Source organism: Callospermophilus lateralis, chromosome 7 (assembly GCF_048772815.1).
Source record: "Callospermophilus lateralis isolate mCalLat2 chromosome 7, mCalLat2.hap1, whole genome shotgun sequence".
Lineage (NCBI taxonomy): Eukaryota > Metazoa > Chordata > Mammalia > Rodentia > Sciuridae > Callospermophilus > Callospermophilus lateralis.
The window spans coordinates 65819862-65843332 of NC_135311.1; the positions used below are offsets into that span (position 1 = coordinate 65819862).

A 23471-nucleotide genomic window follows, 5' to 3' on the forward strand; every position below is an offset into this window, starting at 1 on the left:
AATAAATCAAGGACAGAGGACACTTTCTGTATCAAAGCAAGGGACTCTCACTGAAATATGAATAGACTGCTATATAAATCTGATTCTATACTATCTGCTATGATTAACTTTTCACCTACCATGAGAAGAGGTAACATTTTGTGGTAAAAAGCAAGGGCTCTATAGTTAGACTTGGGGCCAAAACCCAACTACTAGTTGTATGATTTAAGAAAGGTTACTTAACCTTTAATCTGCTCTCTGTAAAATGAAAATACCATTATTTTTTTCAAACTAAATAAAATACATAAATGCCAGTTACAGGTTGGCACACAGTGAAACCTGTACCGATTACATGTACTGACATGAATCAGACATTATTATCATGGCTGCACAAAAAAAAAAAAAAAAAACCAGAAACACGCCAGGTAGTGGTTTCCAACATGAAACACCCAAATTTCTAGGGCATATCCAAGTAAAAATGGGGCAATTCTGCAGTTATTTAAAAAAGAAATTATTCTGATGACATACCTAAAGGAAAAAGAAAATTTATCCATAATGGGACAATCTATCGAAAGCATCAAGTTTCATTGTTTTTACTGAAATGATAACAACTGGATGTGATAACATTAGTTATGAAAGTGCTGAATATAAGTCCTCATTGGCAGTTAAATGTATTTTTCATTAATAATTGTTTTCTTACAAAGGAAAATTAATTAGTCATTACTTAATAGATAATTTTGTGGTTTATGGTGAAAAACAAAGAGGTCTTTGGAAGTAGGAAGGAAAAATAACTGGGAGGAATCACTGCAATATAAATCTTACTATTATCATGTCCTTTGGTGAAGTTCTAAAATGACTGGCTGCAGAAGGGTCAGAGTAGGAGAACCAACGGACTGGAATGATTCGTAAGGTTTAGTCCCTATTTTTCTGCATTATGCTCTGGAGCAGTGGATTCCCAGAGAATCTCCATGTATTTATGTTATGTCAAAGTACATTCTATTTGTATATAACTAAAAAGAACAAATAAAAAAAAAGTACTGCCACCTTGGTAGCAATATGCCAAACCAACTAAATGAAAATCCTTGGGAAGCTCTAGCACAGGATTGTCTCTTTAGGCCAGAGACCACTGCGGGAGTCCAGGCCCAGCCCAGATCTGCCCACATCAACCTACTCGGGACCCAGGCTCACAGTAGGCCTGGGTCCATCCTGCCACTAGCAGACACCTGCCTGAGCTCAGGCTTTGGCACAGAACAGCCTCTTTAGACCAGCAAACCACTGCGGGAGCCCAGGGCTGGCCCATATCTGCCCACCAACATACATGGGACCCAGGCCCAGGGTAGGTCGAGTTTGCCATCCACTCCCACCTGGGAGCCCAAACCCAACCCACTTCTATCTTGGGACACTGCAGACATCTCCATAGCTTTCCCCACGCAGTAGTCCCTACCTTTTTGACGACAGACAGGGCCTAGAATCAACTGCATCTCAGAACAGGCAACCCAAAGACAGTGTAAGGCCCACCCTTTCAACCCCATCTTTGTAAGACTTTGTATCCATCTTAGGGTACCTCCACTATTATCTGGAGTTACCTGGGTTATTACCGCAACCATCTTTAGTAGCAGTAGCATACACTGAGGGACACCAGCAAGGTGTGGAAGCCTAACATCAAGGTGAGGTATAGACAATCTGCATGGGTACTACAAAAATATAGGGTAGAAACTATAATATCTCAGATCCACACTGCAAGAAAGGAAGACACACAGACAACCTGAAAAAACAAGGGAGGAAAGTGCTCTCAAAAAACCAGGATACTACAGTAACAGAAACCATGGGCAGCAAAGTTGATGAAATGTCAGAGAAGGAGTTCAGAAGGTTCATAATTAAAATGATCTGTGAATTGAAGAATGACCTAAATGAGCAAATACAGGCAAAAACTGATCACTCCAACAAAGAGATTAGAGAGCAAACACAAGTAGAAAAAATTACTTCAAGAAAGAGACAGAGACTCTGAAAAAAAAAGTCAGAAATCTGTGAAATGAAGGAAACAATAAACCAAATACAAAACTAAATAGAAAGCATAACCAACAGACTAGATCACTTGGAAGAAAGAATGTTAGATAATGTAGACAAAGTATACAATCTGGAAAAAAAAAAAGGTGACCACACAGTGAAAATAGTAAGAAACTATGAATAGAATATCCAAGAATTATGGGATAGCATCAAAAGACCAAATATAAGAGTTACTGGGGTAGAGAAAGGCACAGAATTTCAAACCAAAGGAATGTACAATCTCTTCAATGAGATAATATCAGAAAATTTCCCAAGCATGAAGAATGAATTGGAAAACCAAATACTGGAGGCTTATGACACCAGATGTACGAAATTACAACAGATCTACACCAAGACACATTATAATAAAAATTCCTAGCATATAGAAAAAGGATAGAATCTTAAAAGTTGCAAGAGAGAGCAATCAGATCACGTATAGAGGAAGACCAATTCGTATCTCAGCAGATTTTTCAACCCAGACCCTTAAAGCCAGGAGATCATGGAACAATATATACCAAGCTCTGAAAGAAAATAGATGCCAACCAAGAATCTTATATCCAGCAAAATTAAGCTTTAGATTTGATGATGAAATAAAAACGTTCCATGATAAACAAAAGAATTTACAACTAGAAAGGCTACACTATAGAACATCCTCGGCAAAATATTCCATGAAGAGGAAATGAAAAACAATGATGAAAATCAGCAGAGGGAGGTATTACACTAAAGGAAAAACTAATCAGAGGAGAAACCAAGTTAAATTAAATACCAAAAATAAACAAAAATGGCTAGGAATACAAATCAAATAATAACTCTGAATGTTAATGGCCTAAACTCACCAATCAATCAAAAGACATAGACTAGCAGACTGGATTAAAAAAAAAAAAAAAAGACCCAATAATTTGCTGCTTCCAAGAGACTCATCTCATAGGAAAAGACAAACACAGACTGAAGGTAAAAGATTGGGAAAAATCATACCACTCACATGGACTGTGGAAGCAAGCAGGAGTTTCCATCCTCATATCAAATAAAGTAGACTTCAAGCTAAAGTTAATCAAAAGGGATAGAGAAGGACACTACATACTTCTCAAAGGAATCATATATCAACAGGACTTAACAATTATAAATACATATGCCCCAAACAATGAAGCATCTATGCTCATCAAACAAATTCTTCTCAAGTTCAATAGTCAAACAGACCATAACACAATAATTTTGGGTGACTTTAACACACCTCTTTCACCACTGGATAGATCTTCCAAACAAAAGCAGAACAAAGATTCAATAACAGAATCAATAACTTAGACTTAACTGACATATATAGAATATTTCATCCTTCAACAATCGAATACACTTTCTTCTCAGCAGCACATAGATACTTCTCTAAAATAGACTATATTATGCCACAAAGCAACTCAGCAAATATAAAAAAAAGTAAAGGTACTATCCTGCATTCTATCAGATCATAATGGAATGAAATTAGAAATCAATGATAAAATAAGAAATAAAAGCTACTCCAACACCTGGAGACTAAATAATATGCTACTGAATGAACAATGGGTTCAGAAAACATCAAGAAGGAGATTAAAAAATTTTTAGAGGTGAATGAGAAGACAGACACAACATATCAAAATCTCTGGGACACTATGAAGGTAGTTCTAAGAGGAAAGTTCACTGCATGGAGTTCATTCCTTCAAAGAAGAAAAAGTCAACAAATAAATGATTTAATAGTACATTTCAAAGCCCTAGAAACAGAAGAATAAATCTGCACCAAAAGCAGTAGAAGACAGGAAATAATTAAAATTAGAGCTGAAATCAATGAAATTGAAACAAAAGAAACAATTGAAAAAATTGACAAAACAAAAAGTTGGTTCTTTGAAAAAACAAACAAAATTAGCAAACCCTTAGCCATGCTAATGAAGAAAAGGAGGGAGAAAACTCAAATTACTAATATCCATGAAGAAAAAAAAAATCACAACAGACACTACAGAAATACAGAAGATAATTATAAATTATTTTGAAAACTTGTACTCCAATAAAATTTGAAAATACTGAAGGCATCAAGAATGCTTGGCGTTGACAATGAAAAAATAGGACATGGGTATCAATTATTTAAGGCTCCCCAGGCAAATATAATCAGCTCTCAAATTTGAGCAAATCTCACTGATTAGAAGTGTCTAAGGTAGTTTAACATTTTTTCCCTATGTGTTTCTGGTAAATTCTGAGAACTTTGGAATACTTTTTTTCAAAAGATGCTATCCAGTTAGATCTACAGAAAAAATAAATCACTAGAAAATGTATGCTATTTATTCTTTCCTAAATAAGCAGGGCAAAACAAAAAACAAAAGTGTAATTCAAGATAAGAGGACTCTAATATCTCTTCTGATGAGTCTTCAGTCACTTCACCAATTTGTCCAGCATAGTAATTATTACATTGTCTGCAGGAAGTTAAATGACAAGTCCTTTAAAAAAGGAAGGAAACAGGGGCTGAGGTTGTGGTTCAGCAGTAGAGCGCTCACCTTGCATGTGCAAGGCCCTGGGTTTGATCCTCAATACCACATAAAAATAAATAAATAAAATAAAGGTATTGTGTCCAACTACAGAAAATAAATATTTAAAAAAGGAAGAAAACAAAGAATAACTCCTGATCTTCATTTTTCCTCAGTTAAACTTCATGTTAGTGTAATATTCACTCCCTGATAAATCCTGAAGGAATCATAAACTTCAGTGTTTCCACACTGTATATATCTAGTCAAACTTTATCAAACTTTTACTTTTAGTACAGTTATTCCTTTCATTAGGATGCATGGTTCTGTGATAGGTATAAGACAGAATACCTAAAAAATCTACTGACTTTCTTCATCACTAAGAAGGATGCAGAAAAGTTCCACTTTGACCATATTATTTGACTTAAACCCTCTTTTTGGCATTTAATCCGTCAGTCTTAAGTATAGGCCGATAAGAGGATCATTACTGGCATCCCTGAATTTGTGTGTTAATAATTTTGAAATTGGATCATTTCTACAATTCATGAGTAACAAAATCAGTAACTACTAGACAAATCATGTCAGACTTATTATTACCCAAACACTCACTTTCAAATATAAACATCCTAGAAAAAATTAAATAAAATGACCTTATGTGCATGTTTTATCAACCAGAACTTCACAATTGATATAAATTCTCTAGTCTCCCTTTCTTTATAGTTCTAAGTACCTCAAGTCAGTTCTACTCAATATAATACTGTTACCCACTATCTTTTATTGTTCACTGTACTCATCTTTCCTTCTCATAGGCAAGTTCTTCCCTGAGGGGGGGGGGCATTATGCTTCTTTTGCCCACAGTGCCTAGCACAGGGATGGTAATCTGATACATATTTACTATTCCTCTAAAATCAACAATGTTACTGATTTTGTGTCATAGACAAAACTGTCCTTCTGGGAAGGGTTTGTGGCTCAGTGGTGGGGCGCTTGCCTAGCACGTGAAGCCCTAGGTTCGATCCTCAGCACCACATACAAATAAATAAAATAAAATAAATATATAAAAATATATTTAAAAAAACTTTCCTTCTTAATTTTACGTTATTCTTATCTAAAGTGAATATACCAAGATTTATACAAGTAAGGAGTTGCATTAAATAGACAACAAGAAGTAATGTTTAGATGAGAAGAAAACATGTCTTAGTCCAGTGGATTCTGTAGTAATCAATAAAGTAAAAATAACTCAGAAGGAAAATTTAAATAATAACACTAACCTGAAAGTTCGGATAAGATTTTTAAGTTGAGTATAAATATCTCCTAATGTAATCTGAAGAGGACCCAAAAGTCCAGGCAATCTGAAATGTAAAAAAAAAAGTTACATTTCTTTTATAATTGAATTTAATTATATAGAAACATACATTGGGTCATGCCTAACTCTGGATCTGCTGAAGGCAATAATGGCACTTAGGTGGAAGTGGTCATGATTTTAAACAGTTAAACTAGATTATGACTGGTAAGAAGTCAAAAGGAAACATTTCATAGTAACTCTATGCTCTACTTTGTAGTCTATGCTATAGTATAAAGCACTAAAATGCAAAATCATTTTGGCCATATGTATTTTGTCCTTAGTTTTTCTTACCTGAAGAGCAATTTGGCAATATATCTTAACATTTTAATTGTGAATATTATTTGAGTCAATAGTTTTATTATGACAAAAATTTATCCTAAGGAAATAATCAAATAAAAAAATGCTTGCTATAGAAATAATTTTAGTAGTGAAAAAACAGAAACAAGGTGATTGATTATATAAATTATGATACACACATTTAATAAATTGTAACAAACCCCTGAAAATAATGTCAATCTATTGTTTTTTTTTTAAAAAAATATTTATTTATTTATTTTGAGATAGGGTCTAAGCTGCCCAGGCTGACCTCAGACTTGCCATCCTACTGATTCAGCCTCCTGAGTAGTTAGAATAATAGGTGTGCACCACCGTACCTGGCTGTAGTGGTGTTTTACACCACTATGCTCTGTTTTTGAAAATGTGGAAAGATATGATAAATGTTAAATTAAAAATGCATTCATAGTATTATCCCATTTTTATAAAAACATGTAATGCTTCTATATATAATACCTATTACATATCAAACATTTCATTCTTTCTATGTTTCTACAACAGAGGGAACCAAAGGGAATGAACATACATACACCATACATATAATATATATAAACATCAAAATATTAATAAAGGTTATCACCAAGTGGTGGGATTACAGGTGATTTGACTTTCATTTCCTCCTTTATACTATTTCTGTATTGGTAAATATTCTCCAACAAGCACTATCTTTTTAAAAAAAATTATGAAAGTTTCAAAAATGTTCCAGAATAGAACAGTAATAATAACCTCATTATCTATTTCCAGATTCAACATTTCAATATTTTCCTATATTGGTTTCATTTTCCTTCCTTTTTTTATAGTAATATTTTAAAGTAAACCAAATTCCTGACATCATGTCATTGGATTTCTATTTCTATTTGTTTCTCTAAACACAAACATAACTTCTTTGTATTTAAAATTATCATACTCAACCAAATAATTGCTTTATACCATCTAATATCCAGTACAAATTTATTTCCCTCTGGTTATTAAAAATGTCTTTTTACAATTGGTTTGTTCAAATCAGAGATCAAAAAAGGTGTTACTTTTATAATGAGAAAATGACAAACTGCTTTCATAAACTTGTAAATGACCTCAAAAACCCATGCCACCATAATTAGTTTTGTTTTCAATGCTCTTTGTGCTTTCTCTTAAGTGATTCCATCCCTTCTCAATTCAATTTTTGTGCCAGTATCAGTAATATGGATTTCTAGCAAAGTTCTTTCTGGCGTCCTCTGTTTTAGCCAAAACCCAGGATGCGTAGACTACTTCGATGACATGTCTGTATGGTCTCAAATTTAAAACTGTATATTCTAAAGTCTAGAAAACTATTTCTACATAAATTCTTATCTACTAAATACACAAAAGTACGATAATCTAACCCAACTTTCAAAATCTTTGTAATAAAGTAATATCTTCTGTATTGTGAATAAGGTAGTCTTTTATACTGCTTTCTATATTAATATTTAATAGAAGCAAATAAATAAGTATGAAGATCATATAAAAGGCAAAACTATTAATGGATTTATTGTATATGAAGGGCCTACCCACAGCAGATATTGCATAAATATTAAACATTTATTTATTTATTTAAAAAAATTTTTTAGATGTCGATGGACCTTTATTTTATTTATTTACATGTGGTGCTGACAATTGAACCCAGTACCTCACATATGCTAGGCAAGCACTCTACCACTGAGCTACAATCCCAGCCTCTAAACATTTATTTAAAATGTAAAAATTATAGTAGTTCCTCTTGATTCTGTTTTTTGTACATTACTAAGTCAAGATACAAAGCAAATAAAAAAGTATTTCAAGGGTGGTTTGAGAAGTACATACTTTAAAGCAAAATTATCTTACTTTCCATTATATCACAAGTAAACATTTTATATCTCAATTGCTCAAAACATTATGACATTTTTCTTATTTTCAAACTACTACAAAATTAATACTTCTCTTTATTTACAAGTCCTGAAACAATGATTGTCACATTTCCCCATGTTTTCTGCTTAAAAAAAAAAAACAAAAAACATGCAGGCTGAAAAGTTCAAGACAGCCCTCACATCTCTGGAAAAAGATTTTCAAGTCCCTTTTCACTGAGAAACCAAAATAGCAATTTTTGCGTCATTTATGATTGGGCTAATTATAAGAACAATCATTTCTGCTACAGGAAGCTTAAAGTGCAGAGTTGAGCTAAACAAAAAACGTTGCTGAGTGTGAAATGATTCTATGAATATGTAGGTAGAGTGAGTTAACAGACCTTTAAAACTTTAACAACCTCTTATTCACATATAAAAGTAACATGACACATTTACCACAAATCAGTATTTAAATGATCTAGCTTTGATAGTTTTCCCCTGACTTCACTGGATTATTAAGAGGGAGTGAGGTAGTTTAGAATCTCAACCTTCCTCTTTATGGTGGTAGTCTGTCTTCAACAAAAAATTTAGTATCTCTGGGATACAGTAGCTTAACAATATAAAAATTTCAAGTGCAGACATTCATGTAAACTTTTCTTACTATTTTTCGAAATGTTTAAAATTGGGACTGGGGTTGTGGCTCAGTGGTAGAGTGCTTGCCTAGCATGTGTGATACTCTGGGTTCAATTCTCAGCACCATATATAAATAAATAAAACAAAGGTCTATTGACAACTAAAAAAATATTAAAAGAAAAAAATTTTTAATGTTTAAAATTGAAGGGTAACATTTGCAAATTACAAAATCATAATATTGTTAATTTAAAAATATTATAAACTGGGATGACATTTACATACTTACACTTTGCTCAATTTTTCAAGAACAATTCGTTTTCTAATCTGGTTCTGGGAACTTGAATCTATCAGTGGAAAGGTGGGATCATGCTGGATCACATTTTTCAACAAAACAAAACAGAATAATGAATTTACATTCTTTTATAAGTAGAACAATAAACATTAAGCACAAAAGATTACACCTGTGATATAAAAGGAAATAAACCAGACTTGAGATTTAAAAGATTTAAATCTGAGTATCAGCTCAGCTTGAGTCATTGCTTACTTGAATCATTTAGTTTCTTTGAAAGTTTTCTGATCAGTATAATAGGGACATTAATACCTCCTATATTAAATAAGAAAATGTATACAAAAGGATTCTGTAAACTACTAAGTGCTATACAAATGTGGGGTTAAAAGACTAAAATTAGCAAATATTATAAAATATATTATGGAAAGTTTTGCTTCTAAAAATGGCAGACAATGAATTCAAGCCACATAAAAATAAAATAAAGGTTATTGTATCCACCTACAACTAAAGCAAATATTAAAAACAAAGGTTATTGGAGCTCAATCAAGTTGGTTTTATTATAAGACTGTAAGGTTGATTTAATAGTAAAAATAAATGCAATTAATTATAATAAAAATCTCTCAAATGATCATCTTAAAAGGCACATGAAATTAACCTATTAAAATTCAATATCCATTTGTGATAATAATTAGTGAATTAGAAACAGAAGGAAACATCTATGAGCAGATAAAGAGGAATCTATAAGAAAGTTTACAACAAACATACTTAGTGGTAAAAATTTAGTGTTGCTTCTGAGACGGAGAATGAGACAAGGAAACCCAATGTTCTGGATGTCTAAGCCAGCAGAATAAGATACAGAAATACCAGGTTTTGTGTACAATGTGTCAAAATGCATTCTACTGTCATGTATAACTAGTTGGGAAAAAATTTTTAAAATTTTTAAAAATGTGCTAAAGAGAGAAAAAAAAAAAGAAAGAAATACTGGGAATAAAGGCTAGAATGCAGGAGGGAAAAAAGTACTGGGGATTGAACCTAGGGCTTCATGTATGGTATGAAAGCATTGTATTACTGAACCACATTCCAGCACTACAGATAAGTTATTAGAACTACTAATTATTATAAGTTATTAGAACTCATAATTTAAGTAGTCTAGCAAAGTTACTGGCTATAGGGTCAATACATGAAAACTGATTTTCTACATAAAAGTCAGGAAAAAAAACTTTAAAAAATATATTTTTTGCTTGTAGATGGACACAACGCCTTCATTTTATTTATTTTTATGTGGCACTGAGACTCAAATCCAGGACCTCACACATGCTAGGCAAGCACTCTACCTCTGAGCTACAACTCAGCCCTTGGGAAAAAGTTTTTTTTAATGATACCATTTACAATAGCTTATAGGAACCAGATACTTAGAAATAAATGAAATGCAATCTGTTTAAGACCCATGTGCAAAAATCTATGATTACTGAACAATGTTAAAGCAGATTTAAAAAAATTTTCTTTAGTTGTAGTTGGACACAATACCTTTATTTTACTTATTTATTTTTATGTGGTGCTGAGGATCGAACCCAGTACCTCACATGTGCTAGGCGAGTGCTCTACTGCTGAGCCACAACCCCAACCCCATTAAAGCAGATTTTTAAAAAAGGAAAGTCATACTACATTCACAAGTTGAACTCTATAATGTAAATATGTCAATTCTCTCCAAACTGATTTACATACACATTAGATGTAACCCCAATAAAAGTCCTAACAGTCCCCTTCCCAATCGGTACTATGATAAACTAATTTTAAAATTTATAAGGAAAGAAAAAGAGAAGAATAGTCAGGGCAAACTTAATAAAGAATTAGATGGAGGGATTTATCATACAGATATCAAAACTTATTATACAGCTACCTAATTAGCATGGTATTAGCTCAAGAAGAGAAATAGACCAATTTACCCACACATTTATAAACATTTTATTTTTGACAAAGTTCAAACTATAGCTGTAGAGAAGTGGGAACTCATTTCTTTAAAAACATTTTTTTTTTTTTTTTTGGTTGTAGGTGGACACAATGGCTCTATTTTATTTTTATGTGGTGCTGAGAATTGAACCCAGTGCCTGATATGTGAGAGGCAAACACTCTACCACTGAACTACGACCCCAGCCCAGGAGACTCATTTTAATACATGCTACTGAGTAAACTGGATATCCAAATGGGAAAAAAAATGACATCTGATCCATACTTCTTAGTACAAAAACAAAGAAACAAACTCATTTCCAGATGAATTGCAGATCTAAATATGAAATGAAAAACAATAAAGCATCTAGAAGATAAACAATCTGGACTAAGATTTCATAAAGATGTTACTACAGAGGGGGCTAGGGTTGTGGCTCAACAGTAGAGCATTCACCTAGCAATTAAGAAAAAAAAAATTTTAAAAAGATGTTGCTACAGGGAACAATTACAAAACTGGAGTCAAGAAATTGAAAGGGCAAGTTTCAGAGTGAAAAATATTTGTAATACATATAACTGATAAAGAAGTCCTACGAATCAATTTTTAAAAACTGAGACACTTTAATAGGCAAATGGAAAAAAGACTTCAACAGATACTTCACAAGAGACTCTCCAAATGGTCAAGCAATGAACATAAAAGTATTTGATTCGTTAATCAAATAAATGTACTATAACCATCAAGCGATAGTATGAGAATGGCTAAAAATAACAACAGCAAAGAAAAAAGTAAAGGAACCCTCAAACAGCAGTAAATCAGTTTGAAAAACTGTCATTATCTAATGTAATTGCATATGTACATATTCTATGACCTAGCGACACATAGCCTTCAGAACTGCATGCACATTAGAAGACATATATAAGAAATCTCATTACAGCACATTTCATAATAGCCCCAAACTAGAAACAGCCAAAATTTCCATTGATATAAAAAAAACTGTGGTAGTCCTCCTTATCCATGATGTCCGTTACCTGTGATCAGTCATGGTCTAAAAATATTAAATGGAAATTTTCAGAAATAAAGAAATGGTAAGTTTTAAATTGTGTACTGTTCTAAGTAGTATGATTCTGCTCTATTCAGCATAGGATGTGAATTATCCCCCTTTCTGGCATATTCAGATTATATATGCTACCCTAGCCTCATAGTCACTTGGTAGCCTCTTGGTTATGAGATCAACTGTGGTGGTACTGCAGTGTTGTTATCAAGTAACCCTTATTTTACTTAATAATGATCCTAAAGTGTAAGAGTAGTAACACTAGCAATTCAGTTAAAGACAAAGAGAAACTGCAAAGTACTTTTAAGTGAAAAGGTAAAAATTTTCAACTTAAAAAAATTACTCTGTGATGAAATTGCTAAGATCTATAATCAGAACAAATCTTATTTGCAAAATTACAAAGAAAAAATGGAATTCACACTAGTTTTGCTGTCATACCACAAACTGCAAAAGGTACAGCCACAGTGCATGTAACTGCTTAGTTAAGAAGGAAAAGGCTTGTGATAAATAAACAGAAAATGTGTTCTTACTGAGAGCAATTTATTGTGCTATAGAGTATGCAGCCTACTCGAGGATTTCAGCAAGGGATCTCCTAAAACAAATGAGACCAAGCCATTTACTATAAATAAAGGCAAGACAGATTCAAGAATAATTTGGATTAACAAATATAAAAGTTACTGGAGAGGGTGCATCTGTCAACCTGCTGCAACATTTTCAGCAGAGCTGAAATAGTATCACCTTTGTGATCCTATTAAAAGCAAATTTTAAATTGTTATGAAACAGGCCTCTTTTGAAAAAAGATGCCCAACAGAATCTACATCATAAAAGTGCACAAGTGGCACCAGTGCACAAAACATGAAAGGACAGATAACTCTGGCACTATGTGGCACTGCTGCAGGGCATATAATAAAGCTAGGTTCAACGTATACAGCCAAGAACCTACCTATTCTCAAAAAGAAAGCAAAAGTTATCTGTCCTTGTTCTTGCAGCATAATCAGAAAGCATGGGTAGCAGACATCTTGTTTATGGGATGGTTTCATTGACACTTCATCTTAGAAGTTAAAAAAAAAACAAAAAAAAGCTTGGAAAAGAACAGGTTGGAACTTTAAAATCTTATAAATAAAAGACAATGCACCTGATTATTCTTAATTTGTTTGCCATGAAAATGGAAATATCAGAGTTGTGTTTTTACCTCATTGTTTCAGGGCCTTCATTAAGGCATTATTTGGTTTCCCAAGGCCACAAACTTCCATCTGGTATTTGATCAGCAATTGATGCAGACTTTACTTTAGACATACTACAGACCTGGGAATCATTTGCTATTGCTGATATTACAACATTCATCAAAGCTGTAACAAATGAGTAAAAGCCAGAAACTACACATTTGCTGGAAGAAATGATAGAGTGAAATTGTAAATGATTTTAAAGGCTTTTCAGGGATTGATGAAGAAGTTAGGAAAAGCATTCATGTGGTAAAGACAAGTTGGTGGAGAAGGATTTGTCAATGTATTTGGTGAAAAAGTGGAAACAGTGAAGACTTCGAATTAACAAATGAGGAAGAACTTGTTGAATCATCTATAAGAGGAAGAGGACGATGATGAAATGGAAGCAGAATCAGCAATATGGCCATTACTGAAATTTGCTCAAGTGTTTCAAATTGCACAAACATTAAAGGACAAAATTAAGGATTATGATCCTTGGATGGATCACAGCATTAAAGTCACCTTTCTAAAGGACTGCAACCTCTGCAGTCACACTTTGACATAATTATGACTTGATGATCTATGATTACCCCAAACAGATGATTCTTTTGACATATTGTCAGAAGGTCAAATGTGTCTAGCACTAGCTCACTTCATCTCATCACATGGGCACTGTTATCCTCTCTCATCATTACAAGAAAGGTGAGTACGGTACAAGATACTTTGAGACAGACTACATTCAAATGACTTTTATTACAACTTTATAACTTTTATAATATAAAATAGTGTTTATGTTGTAACTTTTTATTATAACTTTTATATTATTATAATTCTTTTGTTTTATTGTTAGTTATTGTTGTTAATCTCTTCATGTGACAATTAGATTTTTTTGTTTGTTTTTGTGGTGGTGGGGATTGAATCCAATGCCTTGTACATGCTAGGCAAGATCTCTACCACCGAGCCACATTCCCCCAATTAGACATTCTCATAAGTATGTATGTTTAGGAAAAAACATAGTGAATATAATATTTGGTTTCTGGCAACCACTGAAGGATGGGGGCGGGACTGAACACTGGATTTATATAACAGAGTACTACACAGCAATGAAAGAATGATCTACAGCTATGTGCAACAACATAAGTTGAATCACAATCATAATATTTTATAAAGTAAATGGGATACCAAGGAATACACATACTGTTCAAAAACAGGCAAAACTAATCTATGCTATAATAGCAACTACTAATTTTATAAAGAGGTAAGATTTGGAGCAGACATAAATGGGGTATCTAATTTACTTATAATGAATTTGGTCTGTGTAGTGACTTCATGCATGTGTTCACATGTGAATAAATATTCTATAAGCTGTACATTTACTGTTTGCATTAAAGGTCAATGAAAGTTTAAAAATGTTATGCAATAGAGGAAAATGCGAACCTTTCAGGTATCAGGTTTTTCTTTTTAAGGTTTACAAGCACAAAAATGATAAAACAAGTGATATACAACTTAAGAAAGACCAATACTTCTCTCAGTTTAATAAAAGTTTTTGATGCTGTCCAATAATACAGTTGATGTGCTTTCAAGTATGGTGCTAGACTAGGAGAAACATTTACAGAAAGAAATTTCTAAATTTTTACTATATTCCCATTTCTGCTCTCTTCCAAATATCCAAAAGTATTTTTAAAAAATATTTATTTTTTAGTTGTAGCTGGACACAACACCGTTATTTCACTTGTTTATTTTTGTATGTGGTGCTGAGGATCGAACCCAGGGTCTCGCACATGTGAGGCGAACGCTCTACCGCTGAGCCACAACCGCAGCCCCTCCAAAAGTATTTTTAAACTTAGAGCTATATTTGCTCAGAAATCTTTAGTAACAAAGTTTGTGGTAAAAACATTACCCACTCCTCTTTATGCCAAATGACTTCATTTCTTAAACAAGACCTATGAACCAAAAATGGGTAACAGAAATACTAAAAGGTTCTTCCTAAACCTCGACAGATATATTCAATCTCTCTATATATCTATTTACTATGTACCAACTATATGTCACACACTGAGATAAATGTTTTACATACATTCCCTTTAAAACAACTGAGCAAGGGAAGTTATTATTAGTTCTATTTACAGATGAGCAAACAGACTCAAAAAACTAAGTTTTTATAAAACTAGTAAATGACATAGCAGATATTCAAATCTAAGTCTTTCTGAATGTACTCTTCTCATTTTCCATATCCATTATTTTCCAAGAAGTCCCTTTATTTTATTATTTTCATTTATAATATTTTAAATGGTGTGCTTGCCAAATGTTTTATTATTCAACAACTAAGTTTATGCTACTGCATACAGTCTCAATGTAAATAAAACACACATACCACATGGAGAGATCTCCAACATCACACACTAACAAAGAAAAAAGCTTCTTCAGAGGGCCTACTTAAAAAAAAAAAAATGGGCTTTTTTGTTGTTATCATTGTGAACTTTGGGCCTCATGCATGCTAGGCATGCCCTTCCACTGAAATAAATCCCCAGTTTGAAGAACCAGGTTTAAAAGAAAACTTTGTTTCACCTTTCTAGGCTCATTTTACATTATAGAGAAATATTACACAATTTATGAAAATTTTATTAGGAGGAAACCAACTTATTTGTAAAATTGTAATGCCAATAGTAGAGAATGCATTTTAAAACAGAAGACAGATGCACTAAAGAAACTTTTAGTGGGCTGGGGATATAGTTCAAAGGTTAAAACACTTGTTTAACATATGTAAGGCCCTGGGTTTAAAAAAAAAAAAAAACACCCCAAAATAATACTTATTGAAAATTTAACAAGAACTCTTTAATATTCTTCTTCCTGCTAAGATTCATTATGATGACTTTTTCAAATGTTAGCAGCCTTGGAAAAACTCATTATTTTGACACTTATCATTAAGACATACCTCTTCCAAGTCTTGTGATTTGGTGGTTTCTTCATTCAAAACATATCGTCCTCTATAAAATTCCCTGATCCTTAGATTTAATGTTTCAGTTTCTTTTTTCAAGTTCTCATAACTTGGCAGTGGTTTAATGGCTGCATTTGAGCCCATGAAAGGTAAAGATTCATCCAGGCTATTCTGAGACTCCACCAAAACAGGGGAATGGCTATCTGGGTGAGAGTTTATGTCATCTTCATCAAGTTCTTCATTAACCAGAGAGGCTGGAGAGGGTTTCAGGCACACAGAAGCATAATTCTGGCCATGCAAAAACTTCAAAGTTTCTTCTGTCTTCCATTCAATCAAAGTCTGTTTTAGAATTTTAAGTAAGTTTGTCTTTGCAACTTCAGGACACATCTGCATGGAACTAGAGGCTGACTTAGAAATTTGGTTTGATTTGGCAAATTTGGTCTTAAAATGCTCAGCACTTTTCTTTCTTATGCCAACAAAAGTTATTTCTGACATATATTTATTTTCAAAATTTCCTGAAGCTTTTAATCTTTCATGCAAAGGACTATATGAAGAAATCTGAGTATTTACTTTCTGTAAAGGATGTTCACAATCAGCAGCTTTCTCCTGACAATCCAATCTGCAACTGCCTAACTGCTCAGTGACATCTACTACTGTCTGTTCTTTGTCTCTGTGTTTGGAGTTAGCTTTTTCACCAACTTGCTTTTTCATTTTGCTTTTTTGGTGTAACTGTGGCCTTGTACCCATTGCATTTGGTTTGTTTCCTGGTAGAATGGAGGAAACAAAGTCTTGCTCATTATCACTGGTACAATCACTACAAGTGCTAGAAGAACTAGATTCATATTGCTCTTCAAAATGACCAGGATTATCAATATCTGATGTTTTAATGGCTTTACTGCATAACTGTACTTCCTCTCCTGAATGGCCACTGTAAAAGGAAAGATAAACAAAATAATTATAACAGGAAAGTCCCATGATACTTTTACTTTGTAACTTTCAAGGTAGCAACTTTTATTCCTCAGGCATAACCTTACAGACACTGATATATTTATTTTAGAAGAAAGCCACCTTTCTTTGTATCAGTAAGTATTTGATAACAGCTCTCCTTCTACCTTTCTTCCTTTTGGCTCTTCCTCTTAATTTTGAGTTATTAGAGGAGTCCAGGAAAATGAAAAAAAAAAATTTTAGTAAATCCATTCTACTGAATTATTTTGATTTTTACTTGATGTTTTTGTGACTGTTTTAGTAACTTTTAAAAAATAAGTTTTTCTCCTGAAAATTTCATTATTGGATTCTCAAAAAATATAATTACAGGAACTCGGTTAACTCTGATAAAAAAAAGATGAGTAAATGTTTTCCAACGTGGTTATCATACAGAAAATTCCATAAATACACAAAAGAAAATCATAGTGGACCATAAATCTGAAAAATCAACAATTTCAATATAAGATAAAATTTGAAAATCAAGAGTTACATGGAATGCTCACAATAAAAGATAACGGTTTTTCTTATTACTGCTTTCCAATTTTCAGATTAGAGTTAAATAAGATAAAGAAATATGGGAAATGTAAAGGCAAAGAGTAGTTTTGCTAATTCAACTTGAGACAAACAAGGATAGGTAAACAGTTATTCTCAAGCATTTAACATACCTATTAGAACTTTTAACACATTCAGATGAGGAAGTTTTTGGGTTAAGAAACACACCTGGGGGCCTGGGGTTGTAACTCAGTGGTAGAGTGCTTGCTTAGCATGTGTGAGGCACTGTGTTCAATTCTTAGCATTTCATATAAATAAATAAAATAAAGGTCCGTCGATAATTATTAAAAAAAAAAAAAACAAACTTGAAACACACCTTGGAGATGTGTAAAAGAAAAAAAAAGCTAAAAGCAAGATTATGGATAGGGGAAAAAAATGGCAATTTTTTTCAATATTAGATGTAATGTTTAGGGCTGGGGATGTGGCTCAAGCGGTAACGCGCTCGCCTGGCATGCGCAGGGCGTTGAGTTCGATCCTCAGCACCACATAAAATAAAATAAAGATGTTGTGTCTACCAAAAACTGAAAAATAAATATTAAAAAATTCTTTCTCTCTCTCTCTTAAAAAAAAAACAGATGTAATGTTTAGTTAAAATTTAATCTATATAACAAGGGGACCATCTCTTAGACAAGAAAAAAGCATAAGTTTCAAAAAACAAAACAAGTAAAAATCAACTTTCATATTATTTCATACTTTTTTGTGGAATTTTAAGGCAATTAAATTTTTTTTCTATACTAATTTGAAGTTATAAAGACATTCATCAATAAGTATCTTGTGCTCAATACTGTGTAGCTATGGTTGTGGTTATTAACTAGGAACATTTATGCTGAGAGTTATAGGATATGTTTTGAGAGATGTCCATGGTTGGTCAAGCAATCCTATGAGGAGGGTTTAAGGGGAGAAAAAAAAAATCACAGCCTAGAAGTTATATTAGTGCTTTCAAATAATTAAATAACTGATAATTAATGTCTTGATCCTATAAGATCATAAAATTCTTTCAACAAATGTAATTGGTACAATCTAGCTGACAAAGAAACCCAGTATCTGAGATGGAGGGTGTGTTTGTGTCATATTTCAACAGGTTCAATTAGACCTCCTCAGTAGGAACAGCTGTACAATAAATCAGAGATCAAACACATCATACACATCATCTTACCATCACTAAATAAAAAAGCTGAACATGTCAAATATTTCTTTGTGTGCGCTAAAATAGGACACTTAAAATGTATCAGTACAGGAAGTCCAAGCACTCACATCACCTGGTTCACTCCTAATGTTTCTATTAACATGAACACTATAGAGAATGTAAGTGATACTGATTCAACCATACCTTTGTCCTTCCTTCAGCAGCTGAAAATCGGGATGCCTATGACAAAAACAGAAAATTGACGGCATTACTATCGAGTTTATTTTCAAGAGTTTATTATAAGTGTACTAGGTAAAAAATACAATAAGAAGAGTTCATTTAAAGATTCTAAGAAAAAAAGGACAAAGTACTATGAAACTCTTCAACAAAAAATCTGAGTTAGTCTCTTATCCAAAATTTGTTTGTTTTCAGTACTAAGTTCAAATTTCCTTGACTAACCTGGACAAAAGCAAATCTCTTAATTCAAGAGTTGTCATTGTCTGTACAATTAACACATCATATACTCCTTTATGGCCTACTACCAGAACTATTACCTATGTTTTACTTTTCATATGTTTAATTCTGATTTCTTAATTAGGCTACAAGTTCCTTGAGGGCAGAGACTATGTTTATAATTCTCCTATATATCCCTTCTATAGTCATTAAGACCAGTGCCTCAATTTCTGAGAATGCAGTTACACTGTACTACGGATATGAACTATATACATATCTGTAGTGTATACAGTGATTTAACTTTCAGGAAAAAGATAAAAAGGACTATGCAACACAAGAAATCATATTTGGCTATCACAGTTATTAAAAAGGGAGAAAGAAAGCTCTTAATAGGCCAAATATAAAGGAACCAACACAGCAAACAAATTCATGCATGAGGAAAGGAAACATCCATAAAATACTTATGAAGTAACTCAGAAAACACTGCCTCTTTTCCCATATATTTTTTAAAATATATATTTTTCAGTTTTTAAATTTTTTTTAGAGAGAGAGAATTTCTTAATATTTATTATTTTTAGTTTTCGGTAGACACAACATTTTTATTTCATGTGGTGCTGAGGATCGAACCCAGCGCCTCGAGCATGCCAGGCGAGCGAGTTACCGCTTGAGCCACATCCCCAGCCCCAAGTTTTTAAATTTTTATGTGTTGCTGAGGATTGAACCCAGTGCCTCACACATGCTAAGTGAGAGCTCTACCACTGAGCCACAACCCCAGCCCCCTCCATATTTTTTTTATTGGTGCTTCATAGTCATACATAACTCCAGGATTTGTTGTTATGTACTCGCACATGCTCACAAAACGATTTGTATTGTTCAACAGAATTTCCTCTTTCTCTTTCATCCTCACTCATTCTGGTCCCTTTCCTCTCTTCCACTGATCTCCCTTCAATTTTCAGGAGACCTGACCCTGCACCTTTTCCCTTTTCTTCTCTAGTTTCTACAAATGAGAGAAAACATACAACTCTTGACCTTTTGAGTTTGGCTTATTTTGCTTAACATAATGGTTTTGAGTTCCATCCATTTCCTGCAAATGACATAATTTTATTTTATTTCTTTATGGCTGAATAAAACTCCATTGTATACATATGCCGTATTTTCTTTATTCATTCTCTGATGGACAGTTTGGCTACTGTGAATTGTTCTGTTATAAACATGGGTATGCATGTATCACTATAATATGCTGGCTTTAAGTCTTTAGGATAAAATACCAAGAAATGGTCATATGGGTCATATGTTGTTCCATTCCTAGTCTTTTGAAGAGCCTCCATACTGATTTCCATATTTATTTACAATCCCATCAATAGTGTAAAAGTGTTCTTTCCCACATCCTCTCCAGCATTTTTTTTATTCTTATTTGTATTATTTTTTAAAAACACTTTTAAAAATACCTTTAATTTTTTAAAATTTTATTTTTATGTGGTCCAGAGGATTAAACCCAGTGCCTCACACATGCTAGGCAAACATTCTACCACTGGACTACAACCAAAGGCCCCTCATTTAAATTCTTGATGACTGCCATTCTAACATAAAATCTCAATATAGTTTTGATTTGCATTTTCATAACTGCTAATGATGTTGAACATTTTTTCATATATTTGTTGGCCATTTGCATTTGTTCTGAGAGGTGTCCGTTTAGTTCATTTGCCTATTTATTAACTGGGTTATTTGGTTGTTTTTTTGTTTTGTTTTGTTTTTGGTGTTAGGTTTTTTGAGTTCTTTATATATTCTAGATATTAATTCTCTCGCAGAAGAGTAGCTAGCAAAGATTTTCTCCCATTCTGTAGGTTCTCTCTTCACATACTTAATTGCTTCTTTTGCTGTGTAGAAGCTTTTTAATTTGATGCTGTTCCATTTATTAATTCTTGGCATTATTTCCTAGGCTTTAGGGGTCCTATTAAGAAAGTCATTGCCTATGCCTATATGTTAGAGCGTTCACTCTATGCTCTCTTCTAGGATATAAAGCCAGGGCCTTATGCATGCTAAGCAAGCTTTCTACCACTGATCAGCATCTCCATCTCCTCAAAGTACTGTCTAAAGACTGCAAAACAGGTTAAAAAAAGAAACATCAGGGGTTTAGGGACACACTACAGAGAAGCTAAGAACCTTAGCATAAATCTCACTGAAAGGCTTCAAACAGAGGTGCATTAAAGATCAAGTTAAATAAATAGATGGAATCAGAACTTTTTTGTGGGGGAAGGCAGAGGTGTAACCAGGGATTGAACTCAACCACTGAACCATATCCCCATCCCTATTTTGTATTTTATTTAGAGACAGGGTCTCACTGAGTGCTTAGCATCTCACTTTTTTCTTTTTAATATTTATTTTTTATTTTTAATTTTTTTTAAAAGAGAGCGAGAGAGAGAGAGAGCAAGAGAGAGCAAGAGAGAGAGAGTTAGTTTTTTTTTAATATTTGTTTTTTAGTTTTCGGCGGACACAACATCTTTGTTTGTATGTGGTGCTGAGGATCCAACCCGGGCCACACCCATGCCAGGCGAGCGCACTACCGCTTGAGCCACATCCCCAGCCCAATATTTATTTTTAAGGTTTAAGTAGACACAATATCTTTTATTTTACATTTATGTGGTGCTGAGGATCGAACCCAGTGCCTCATGCATTCTAGGCAAGTGTTCTACCACTGAACCACAATCCCAACCCCAGCATCTCACTTTTGTTGAGGCTGGCTTTGAACTTGCCATCCTCCTGCCTCAGCCTCCCAAGCTGCTGGGATTACAGGCACAGAACTCATTTAAATTAGGACATTTCGAGGCTGCCAGTCAGAAATATCAGAGTTGCAATATTTTTCTTCACAGTACCAACAATGTAACTATCACAAAGATAATTCACTCATCTTTTGTTCATTCCCAAAAATAAGCATTGCAGAGAATGGGCTCTCTTTGTTAATCTTCTCATTAGTTGTGAGAAGTACTGCAGATTAAGGGATTCTTCCCACTACATACATCAGGAGGCATACAAGATGAAGCCATTCCTGCTCTGGAGATTTTTTTTTTTTGGCAGTTCAGAATTCCTCAGACTACAATTAAAATTAAAACCAATGGGTACTGAGTTGCCTGAAAGTGATTGAGTTTTTCTTTTTCCTTTGCTCCTTAGCCAATAAAATTGGCAGATCTTTCCCCAAATATCCCATTTACCCTGTTAACTGCTTTCTACTCATAGAAGTGCCTTAGACTTTGAGGCAACTCAAAGAAAAAAAAATGACACTGCTTGGATGGTGACTAGCCTTGACTACTACTGGGACTATTTATAACTTTCACTAAGGGTTTTGGGAGCCTAAATATTGTGCTAATATTCACAACAGAGTGCTTTATTGCCTGTTGACTACTTCCTCCCATTTCTATCCCCCGTTCTCTTACTCTTTTTATCCCACATTATTATAGCCATTCTCACTGAAATTATTAAGGTTCGGCATCACCAAGCTATCTAGCAAGCACTTAGTCCTATACTGGAGTCTGAGTACCACTGTAGTAAGAAAATATGTGTAAAAGCCAGGTACAGTGGTGCATGCATATAATCCCAGGGCCTTGGGAGGCTGAGGCAGAAAGATTTCAAGTTCAAAGCTGTCCTTATCAAGACTCTGCCTCAAAATAAAAAAAATTTAAAAAGGGCTGGGGATGTGACTCAGTGGTTAAGTGCCCCTGGGTTCAATTCCTGGTACGGAAAAGAAAAGAAAAAAGAAAACATACAGTAATATTCAACTGGTTTCTCAAACCTCATGGCTAACTTACAAATAGAGAATTTTTGGATATGGGGAACTCATTACATTACCCAGGCTGGCTTCAAACTTCTGACCCTCCTGCCTCAGTCTCCCAAATTGCTGAGATTACAGACACAAGTTACCATGCCCAGCACAGAGTATTCACCATTCAAAAAATTCCTTCCAAAATCAAATTCTGAACTATAAGTATGGACTATGTTGGGTATGCTAATAGAAATAGGTTCCTATTCCTAAGGATCTTATTATTTAGTAGGAGAAAATTGCATGTTCTAAGAGCGTTACAAATATTAATCTTCATAATAGAGGCAGCTAGTATTATCGTCCTCATGTAAGAGACAAGGAAACTAAGTATAAGAAAGAGTAAGTCATTTGTCCCAAATTACACAGCTATTAAATGATGATGCCAGGAATCAAACTCAGACAGTAGGACTCATAATAATTACACTGTTGACTATAAAGTTTAGCCTTTCAAGCTGAAAAATTA

General features: G+C 33.5%; 1 protein-coding gene across 3 annotated transcripts in view; it reads right to left on the reverse strand.

The window, feature by feature from the left end:
• Window positions 1-23471, reverse strand: part of Rpap2 (RNA polymerase II associated protein 2) — a 92831-nt gene that overhangs the window by 50360 nt on the left and 19000 nt on the right. For all 3 annotated transcript variants that reach the window (XR_013091986.1, XM_076863522.1, XM_076863523.1), the window contains exons 7-10: window positions 18946-18981; window positions 16077-17007; window positions 8941-9023; window positions 5777-5857 (exon numbers count right to left, since the gene is read on the reverse strand). Coding sequence is in view for 2 of the 3 variants with exons in the window: in XM_076863522.1 (XP_076719637.1) it covers window positions 5777-5857; window positions 8941-9023; window positions 16077-17007; window positions 18946-18981 (1131 nt within the window). In the remaining variant the exon portion in view is untranslated. The remainder of the gene's footprint in view (window positions 1-5776; window positions 5858-8940; window positions 9024-16076; window positions 17008-18945; window positions 18982-23471) is intronic.